This window comes from Caretta caretta, chromosome 23 (genome assembly GCF_965140235.1).
Source record: "Caretta caretta isolate rCarCar2 chromosome 23, rCarCar1.hap1, whole genome shotgun sequence".
NCBI classification, from domain to species: Eukaryota; Metazoa; Chordata; order Testudines; family Cheloniidae; genus Caretta; species Caretta caretta.
The window spans coordinates 14,363,163-14,373,288 of record NC_134228.1 but is presented as its reverse complement, the minus strand read 5'-3'; the positions used below and the strand labels follow the sequence as shown (position 1 = coordinate 14,373,288).

General features: G+C 56.0%; 1 protein-coding gene across 1 annotated transcript; it reads right to left on the bottom strand.

The window, feature by feature from the left end:
* Positions 1-2,479: 2,479 nt before the first annotated feature.
* On the bottom strand, positions 2,480-3,412 carry LOC125628197 (olfactory receptor 5C1-like). Its single transcript, XM_048833078.2, has one exon. The coding sequence runs from the start codon at positions 3,410-3,412 to the stop codon at positions 2,480-2,482; it is 933 nt and encodes a 310-aa protein (XP_048689035.2).
* Between the last annotated feature and the right edge of the window lie 6,714 nt (positions 3,413-10,126).

Below are 10,126 nucleotides of genomic sequence, written 5' to 3'. Positions count from 1 at the left end.
ATTGGAGAGAGTCCAGCGAAGGGCAACAAAAATGATTAGGGGTCTAGAACACATGACTTATGAGGAGAGGCTGAGGGAGCTGGGATTGTTTAGCCTGCAGAAGAGAAGAATGAGGGGGGATTTGATAGCTGCTTTCAACTACCTGAAAGGGGGTTCCAAGAGGATGGCTCTAGACTGTTCTCAATGGTATCAGATGACAGAACGAGGAGTAATGGTCTCAAGTTGCAGTGGGGGAGGTTTAGATTGGATATTAGGAAAAACTTTTTCACTATGAGGGTGGTGAAACACTGGAATGCGTTACCTAGGGAGGTGGTAGAATCTCCTTCCTTAGAGGTTTTTAAGGTCAGGCTTGACAAAGCCCTGGCTGGGATGATTTAACTGGGAATTGGTCCTGCTTCGAGCAGGGGGTTGGACGAGATGAGGTCCCTTCCAACCCTGATATTCTATGATTCTATGACCTTCGGCTTGGTTCATCGTGAGTCTCCATCACCCTTGGAGCCCATTCCCAGCGGAGTGTTCCACCTTGGCATTGCTGGGCCACTTCATGGCTCAAATATCCTCTCTGTGGGGACCCTGGAGCCATGAAGCGGGGGGATAAGACCAGCATCTCCGGGTTCATGCTGCTGGGTCTCTTAGACCTCCCGGAGCTTTGGCACCTCCTCTTCCTCTCCATGTGCCCACTTATGCTGCAGGGAACCTGCATATTGCCCTGCTGATCCACTCTGACTCCTGCCTGCACTGTGCCCCCATGGACTTCTTCCTTGCCCACCTTTCCCTGGCGGACACCTGTGTGATCTTGGCTGTGGTTCTGAGGGCGCTGGGGACCCTGGCATCTTGGAGTAGGGCCTGATGATGGATGCAGCTGATTGGCTCCCAGCCTGGGAGGTGGGAGAAGCGGCCGCGTGCTCAGGGAGGAGGCGGAGCAGAGGTGAGCTGGGGCAGGGAGCTGCTGCACGGCTCCCTGGGCTGAGGGGAGGGAGGGAGAGAGGGGGCGGCGGGGAGCTGCCGCAGGGGGGGTGCCTCAGAGCAGAGGGGGGTGGTGGGGAGCTGCCGCGGGGCACCTCAGGGTGGAGGGGGCGGGTAGCCGCCGCAGGGCTCCCGGCGGGGGGGTGCAAGATGGAAGTTTCGCCTAGGGTGCGAAACATCCTTGCACCACCCCTGCCCCAAGCCCTTACACCTCCTTTCCCGGGGAGGCTTGAGAATAAACAAGATGAGCACAAACCAGCCTTGGATTTTTAAGACCCAAAAAACCCAGTCAGATTCTTAAAAAACAGAACTTTATTAGAAAGAACAAAAAAAGATAAGAGAAGTGAGCTGTAGCTCACGAAAGCTTAGGCTCAAATAAATTGGTTAGTCTCTAAGGTGCCACAAGTACTCCTTTTCTTTTTGCGAATACAGACTAACACGGCTGTTCCTCTGAGAACAACTCCGTAAGATCAGAATGGAAGATAATCTCACAGGCAGTCAGATTCAAAACACAGAGATTTCCTCTAGGTAAAACCTTAAGTTACAAAAAGACAGAAAAGCAGGACTACACATTCCCTCCAGCACAGCGAATTTCACAAGCCAAAACAAAGAAAACCTAACGCATTGTTGAGCTAGATTACTTACTGACTTTACAGGAGTTGGAGGGCTTGCATCCTTGATCTGTTCCTGGCAAAGGTATCACACAGACAGACAAAAGCCTTCCCCCCACCCTCCAGATTTGAAAGTATCTTGTCCCCTCATTAGTCATTTTGGGTCAGGTGCCAGCCGGGTTACCTGAGCTTTTTAAGCCTTTACAGGTAAAAGGGTTTTGCCTCTGGCCAGGAGGGATTTTCTAGCCCTGTGCACAGAAAGGTGGTTCCCCTTCCCTTTATATTTATGACTGGGCCATGAAGTGCCGCGACAGGACGGGGCCACTGGCTGCAGCAATCTTTGCCTGAGGATGTTGCCGGGGCCAAGACTATACCAGGGTTCAAAAAGGAACTAGATACGTTCATGGAGGATAGGTCCATCCTAGCCAGGAGGGGCAGGGACGGTGTCCTGAGCCTCTGTTTGCCAGAAGCTGGGAATGGGCGACAGGGGATGGATCACTTGATGATTCCCTGGTCTGTTCATTCGCTCTGGGACACCCGTGTCGGTAGACAGGAGACTGGGCTGGATGGTGCTTTGATCTGACCCAGTCTGGCCGTTCTTATGTACTTATATGCTAAGAAGTTGGTCGATCCACCCATGTCTCTCCAGGGTGTGAAAACTCCACTCCCCAGAGAGATGTAGCTAAACCCAGCTAACCCCCAGTGTACACAGCACTGGATCGATAGAAGAATTACTCTGTAAGAACTGGCTACCACTTTCTTGGGAGGTGCATTACCTACGCCCACCCTTCGGAGTCGGTTACGTCTACACTGAGGGACTACACCAATGCCGGTGCCGACTCTAAGCAGCCATCTTGCCCCATCTCCCCTTCCCTCGGCCACCCCCTCCTCCAGCCCCTTCCTCAGCCCCCCCAGACGCGGCGCCCGCCCAGGAGCCGCCTCGCCAGGGCCCCCTTGACGTCAGCGTTGCGCAGGCTGTAGATGGCGGGGTTGAGGGTGGGGATGACCACGGTGTAGAAGGCAGCAGCCATCTTGTCAGCCTGTGCGGCGTAGCTGCCTTCGGGCCGCAGGTACATGAAGATGAGGGTCCCGTAGAGCACGGCCACAGCTGCCAGGTGGGAGCCACAGGTGGGGGCAGCCCGGCGCAAGCCCGCCTGCCCCACGGCCCCGAGGATGAGCCCGTAGGAGGCCCGGATGGCCAGCAGGGTGACGCTCCGGATGGCGCCGCAGATGGCCAGCAGCAGGGCCTGGTTGAGGCTGGTGTCGGCACAGGCCAGCTCCAGCATGGGTGGGATGTCGCAGAAGAAGCGGTCGAGGGCGCGGCTGTGGCAGAAGGGAAGGCGGAAGGCCAGGCCGGAGTGCACGGCCGCACTGGCCGCCCCGGCCGCGTAGGAGCCCAGCACCAGCCCGCGGCAGAGGCGGGGTGGCACGGCGGCCTGGTAGTGCAGCGGGCGGCAGACGGCGGCATAGCGGTCGTAGGCCATGGCGGCCAGCAGGCAGCACTCCGCGTCCCCCGCGGTGGCGAAGAGAAACATCTGGAGGGCGCAGGCCGGGCCAGGGAGGGCGGCCCAGCCGGCCAGCCGGCCCCACAGCATGACGGGGCCCACGGCGCAACAGGAGCAGAGGTCCAGCAGCGCCAAGTGGCTGAGAAAGTAGTACATGGGGGTGTGGAGGGAGCGCTCGGCCCGGATCAGAACCGCCAGGCCCAGGTTCCCTGCCAGGCCCAGCAGGACGACGGGCAATGCCAGCGAGAAGAGCAGCAGACTTAGGTCTCGGCGGGAGGGGAAGCCCACAAGGAGGAAGTCAGTCACCACTGTCCGGTTTGGCCCGGCCATGGGGGGGCACAGATCTGTGGGCAGGGAGCGTGGGTGAGAGCCTGCCCCTCTGCCAGTGCCCTCAGCCCAGGGTGGGGATGGCACTGCTCCTAGCGTCAAGGGTCTGGTGTTCGGGGAGGGCTGGCCTGGCACGGAGATGCAGCCACCTCTGGGGCGGAGCAGTTGGGGAACAGCCACACATAACGCCACACAACAGTTTAGGCTACGAAGCAAAGAATAAGCCAACATCCAAACACTCTTTAGGGACGTTGGCAGGCGAAGGGCGTTGGTGAGGAAAGCGGGGTTCACGGCGTTCCCTTTGGAAAGAGGGGGCGGTGATTTAAACCTGCAGGCGCTACTGAGCTGCAGGGAGCTGCAAAGATGCCTGGGGCAGGGAGATGAGATAGAGGGACCTGGAGGCAGCGTGGGAATGTGGCGTGGGCAGACAGCAGGACGGGCACTCGGGACTCCTGGGTTCTATTCCCAGCTCCGCTACTGCCTGGCTGGGTTACGCTGGGCAAGTTACTTCACAACTCTAGGGCTCTGCTTCCCCTGGTGCATTTAGACTGGGAGCTCTCCAGGGCAGAGCCAGTCTCTCAGTGTGGGTCTGGGCAGCACCCGGCACGATGGGGCCCTGATCTCTGTCGGGGTCTGGGCAGCACCCGGCACAACAGGGTGCCCTGCTCTTGGTTGGGGTCTGGACAGTGCCCGGCCCGACGGGGGGACTGATCTCTGTCAGGGTCTGGGTAGTGCCTGGCACAATGGGGGGCCCTGATCTTGGTTGGGGTCTGGGCAGCACCCGGTACAAGGGGGGCTCTGATCTGGGCAGCGCTCAGTGTCACCCCCCCACCCTGATTTCATGTGCAGCCTCCAAGCGGTACCATAATACACATCCCCATAAAGTGTGGAGGGACACAGTCCCCAGCCTGGCCCCTCGAAGGGATGGGGACACCTGGTGGGGGTTGGTGGCTGAGAGCCCCAAGGGCCAGGTGCAATGATTGGGGGTGCACAGTCGGAGCAGATAAGAGAGGGGGATGGTCCAGACAGCTTGGGGGGGCCCCCTGATCCTGAACACTGATCCCTCCATCCCAGACTGAGCTGGACACACACGGCCTGGGGAGGGGGGCTCGGGGAGGAGCCCCAGGCCTGGGAGAGGAGGGAAGAACTAGCAGAAGGGGCCGGGGCTGAGAGGTACCAAGGGGGACAGGGTAACAGGATGGGGGACAGCTGAAGAGAAGGAAGGAAAATTGCCTCCGGCTGAGAGAGAGAGAGAAGGACTGGGATGGGCTGGGAGCCCTTTATGGGCAAAGCATGGAGGGATTCGCCCCTGAGAACCCAGGAGTCCTGGCTCCCAGCCCCCGCTGCTCCAACCCACTAGATCCCACTCCCCTCCTGGAGCCAGGGAGAGAACCCAGGAGTCCTGGCTCCCAGTGACTGGCTGGCCAGCCCCCCAAGCAGAGATGGGCTCAGCAAGCGAGGAGGTGATGGGGGTCAGTGCGGAGAGGGCGTCTGTAAGGGACTGCGGAAGACTTTGTTACGGCCTCGCTAGGGAACTTCCGCTTTCTCGAGGCCGCCCGGTCACTGTAGGACACGAAGAACCAGCGTTAGGCCGGTTCTGTCTGCCCTGCATGGCCCTTTCCCAGTTTGCGAAAAGCCCCTGTTGGGAAGTACCTTATATATTCATGAGCTGCTTTTGTGCACTGCTTATTGGGGCTCGCTGTGTACCCCTTGGTCGGACTCCGTCCCAGGCAAAGCTCTGGTGCGCTGGGTTCTCCGCCTCCGTGACGCTCGCTCGGCGTCCCCTAACCTTCGACAAAGCCAGTAACTCGCTGCTTAGCTGCGTGTGGGTCCCGTTTTCCAGAGTACCTCTGCCGGCCTGCGGTGCTTCGAACACCTTGGCCCAAAACAGTGTCCCTACCCGGGAAAGGCCCCGTGTCCGGTTCCTGCCCCAGGGCACCTGCCCTACCTGGTGAAGGGCAGGGTCTGCGTCTCTCTCGGTGCCGGTACCCACTGCTTTCCACCCAGGCAGTGCCGGGGCTTTTATGGCCCCTTCCCTGGCATCCACGAGTCCTCCCCTGGCACCGACTCCCAGGGCTCCTGCCTGAGCCAATCCCCACCGTGCCAGCCAGGCCCCGCAGACAGAGGGGCTGGGCAAGCGCGTCACCCCCAGCTCCTGTCTGCGGGGATTCATAGAATCATAGAATATCAAGGTTGGAAGGGACCCCAGAAGGTCATCTAGTCCAACCCCCTGCTCGAAGCAGGACCAATTCCCAGTTAAATCATCCCAGCCAGGGCTTTGTCAAGCCTGACCTTAAAAACCTCTAAGGAAGGAGATTCTACCACCTCCCTAGGTAACGCATTCCAGTGTTTCACCACCCTCCTAGTGAAAAAGTTTTTCCTAATATCCAACCTAAACCTCCCCCACTGCAACTTGAGACCATTACTCCTCGTTCTGTCATCTGCTACCATTGAGAACAGTCTAGAGCCATCCTCTTTGGAACCCCCTTTCAGGTAGTTGAAAGCAGCTATCAAATCCCCCCTCATTCTTCTCTTCCGCAGGCTAAACAATCCCAGCTCCCTCAGCCTCTCCTCATAACTCATGTGTTCCAGACCCCTAATCATTTTTGTTGCCCTTCGCTGGACTCTCTCCAATTTATCCACATCCTTCTTGAAGTGTGGGGCCCAAAACTGGACACAGTTCTCCAGATGAGGCCTCACCAATGTCGAATAGAGGGGAACGATCACGTCCCTCGATCTGCTCGCTATGCCCCTACTTATACATCCCAAAATGCCATTGGCCTTCTTGGCAACAAGGGCACACTGCTGACTCATATCCAGCTTCTCGTCCACTGTCACCCCTAGGTCCTTTTCCGCAGAACTGCTGCCTAGCCATTCGGTCCCTAGTCTGTAGCTGTGCATTGGGTTCTTCCGTCCTAAGTGCAGGACCCTGCACTTATCCTTATTGAACCTCATCAGATTTCTTTTGGCCCAATCCTCCAATTTGTCTAGGTCCTTCTGTATCCTATCTCTCCCCTCCAGCGTATCTACCACTCCTCCCAGTTTAGTATCATCCGCAAATTTGCTGAGAGTGCAATCCACACCATCCTCCAGATCATTTATGAAGATATTGAACAAAACCGGCCCCAGGACCGACCCTTGGGGCACTCCACTTGATACCGGCTGCCAACTAGACATGGAGCCATTGATCACTACCCGTTGAGCCCGACAATCTAGCCAGCTTTCTACCCACCTTGTAGTGCATTCATCCAGCCCATACTTCCTTAACTTGCTGACAAGAATACTGTGGGAGACCGTGTCAAAAGCTTTGCTAAAGTCAAGAAACAATACATCCACTGCTTTCCCTTCATCCACAGAACCAGTAATCTCATCATAGAAGGCGATTAGATTAGTCAGGCATGACCTTCCCTTGGTGAATCCATGCTGGCTGTTCCTGATCACTTTCCTCTCATACAAGTGCTTCAGGATTGATTCTTTGAGGACCTGCTCCATGATTTTTCCAGGGACTGAAGTGAGGCTGACTGGCCTGTAGTTCCCAGGATCCTCCTTCTTCCCTTTTTTAAAGATTGGCACTATATTAGCCTTTTTCCAGTCATCCGGGACTTCCCCGGTTCGCCACGACTTTTCAAAGATAATGGCCAATGGCTCTGCAATCACAGCCGCCAATTCCTTCAGCACTCTCGGATGCAACTCGTCCGGCCCCATGGACTTGTGCACGTCCAGCTTTTCTAAATAGTCCCTAACCACCTCTATCTCCACAGAGGGCTGTCCATCTCTTCCCCATTTTGTGATGCCCAGCGTAGCAGTCTGGGAGCTGACCTTGTTAGTGAAAACAGAGGCAAAAAAAGCATTGAGTTCATTAGCTTTTTCCACATCCTCTGTCACTAGTTTGCCTCCCTCATTCAGTAAGGGGCCCACACATTCCTTGGCTTTCTTCTTGTTGCCAACATACCTGAAGAAACCCTTCTTGTTACTCTTGACATCTCTGGCTAGCTGCAGCTCCAGGTGCGATTTGGCCCTCCTGATTTCATTCCTACATGCCCGAGCAATATTTTTATACTCTTCCCTGGTCATATGTCCAACCTTCCACTTCTTGTAAGCTTCTTTTTTATGTTTAAGATCCGCTAAGATTTCACCATTAAGCCAAGCTGGTTGCCTGCCATATTTACTATTCTTTCGACTCATCGGGATGGTTTGTCCCTGTAACCTCAACAGGGATTCCTTGAAATACAGCCAGCTCTCCTGGACTCCTTTCCCCTTCAAGTTAGTCCCCCAGGGGATCCTGGCCATCCGTTCCCTGAGGGAGTCGAAGTCTGCTTTCCTGAAGTCCAGGGTCCGTATCGTGCTGCTTACCTTTCTTCCTTGCGTCAGGATCCTGAACTCAACCAACTCATGGTCACTGCCTCCCAGATTCCCATCCACTTTTGCTTCCCCCACTAATTCTACCCGGTTTGTGAGCAGCAGGTCAAGAAAAGCGCCCCCCCTAGTTGGCTCCTCTAGCACTTGCGCCAGGAAATTGTCCCCTACGCTTTCCAAAAACTTCCTGGATTGTCTATGCACCGCTGTATTGCTCTCCCAGCAGATATCAGGAAAATTAAAGTCACCCATGAGAATCAGGGCATGCGATCCAGTAGCTTCTGTGAGCTGCCGGAAGAAAGCCTCATCTACCTCATCCCCCTGGTCCGGTGGTCTATAGCAGACTCCCACCACTACATCACTCTTGTTGCTCACACTTCTAAACTTAATCCAGAGACACTCAGGTTTTTCTGCAGTTTCGTACCGGAGCTCTGAGCAGTCATACTGCTCCCTTACATACAGTGCTACTCCCCCACCTTTTCTGCCCTGCCTGTCCTTCCTGAACAGTTTATAACCATCCATGACAGTACTCCAGTCATGTGAGTTATCCCACCAAGTCTCTGTTATTCCGATCACGTCATAGTTCTTTGACATCACCAGGACCTCCAGTTCTCCCTGCTTGTTTCCAAGGCTTTGTGCATTTGTATATAAGCACTTGAGATAACCTGTTGATTACCCCTCATTCCCAGTATGAGGCAGGAGCCCTCCCCTCACAGACATTCCTGCCTGTGCTTCCTCCCAGTATCCCGCTTTCCCACTTACCTCAGGGCTTTGGTCTCCTTCCCCCGGTGAACCTAGTTTAAAGCCCTCCTCACTAGGTTAGCCAGCCTGCTCGCGAAGATGCTCTTCCCTCTCTTCGTTAAGTGGAGCCCGTCTCTGCCTAGCACTCCTTCTTGGAACACCATCCCATGGTCGAAGAATCCAAAGCCTTCTCTCCGACACCACCTGCGTAGCCATTCGTTGACTTCCACGATTCGACGCTCCCTACCTAGGCCTTTTCCTTCCACGGGGAGGATGGACGAGAACACCACTTGCGCCTCCAACTCCTTTATCCTTCTTCCTAGAGCCACATAGTCCGCAGTGATCCGCTCAAGGTCATTCTTGGCAGTATCATTGGTGCCCACGTGGAGAAGCAGGAAGGGGTAGCGATCCGAGGGCTTGATGAGTCTCGGCAGTCTCTCCGTCACATCGCGAATCTTAGCCCCCGGCAAGCAGCAGACTTCTCGGTTTTCCCGGTCAGGGCGGCAGATAGATGACTCAGTCCCCCGGAGGAGAGAGTCCCCGACCACCACCACCCGCCTTCTCCTCTTGGGAGTGGTGGTCGTGGAACTCCCAACCTCAGGACAGCGCATCTCATGCCTTCCAACCAGCGGAGTCTCCTTCTGCTTTCTCGCCCCAGACATATCATCTGGTCCACTCTCCGCAACGATACCTGTGGAGAGAACATGAAAGCGGTTAGTTACCTGTGTCTGTGTTACTGGAACCCGGACATTCCGCTTACCTCTTCTGGAGGTCACATGTTGCCAAGCTTCTTCACTGGCCTCTTGGCTCCTCTGTGCAACCTGCTCTATATCTGTAGAGCTTTGTGCCCCTAGAAGCCTATCCTGAGTTTTGTCCAGAAAATCCTCAGTTTCCCGTATGCAACGCAGGGTTGTTATCTGTTGCTCCAGACCTTCAATCTTCTCTTCCAATATGGAGACCAGCTTGCACTTTGTACAGACAAAGTCGCTTCTGTCCTGTGGAAGAAAGACAAACATGGCACATCCAGTGCAGGTTACAACAGCTGAACCCCCCCCTTCCATATCACCTTCCTACCATGAGCTTCCTCAGAGCAGTTTGCAAGACGTAAGCCTCACTGGGCTCACTGCAGGCGAACTCCCAGGCAAACTCCTGCTGTGAGCTGCTCTGCTGTCCCCGCTGCTCAGCTGGTTCTCCGCCACTCCAATTCAGACGGATTCAGACGCAGGTGGCTACTTGCGTGGGAAATTGGAGGCCTGCAGAGCAGGGGGATGCCAGGTCACAGATCCCTGAGTCCAAGTGCTTCCAGTCACCCGTGTTAGAGCAGAGCCAGCCTCGGATCTTCTGCCCTGCCGCCAAGAGAGGCCGGCCCCCGGCTGGCACCAGGGGCTGGGCTCTTTGCACCAGCACAGTGTGAGGGAGTCACCATCCCTGGCCCTTCCGAGGCCGGGCGCCTGTGTTTTGTTCGACCCCACTCCCCTCAGAGGAAAGAACCCTGGAGTCCTGGCTCCCAGCTCCCCTGTTCTAACCACCAGACCCCACTGCCCTCCCGGAGAACATAAGAAGATAGGAACGGCCCGACTGGGTCAGACCAAAGGTCCATCAAGCCCAGTTATCCTGCCT

Coding starts and splice junctions, on each gene's coding strand:
- LOC125628197 (XM_048833078.2), bottom strand. CDS start 3,412: ATGGCCGGGCCAAACCGGACAGTGGTGACTGACTTCCTCCTTGTGGGC.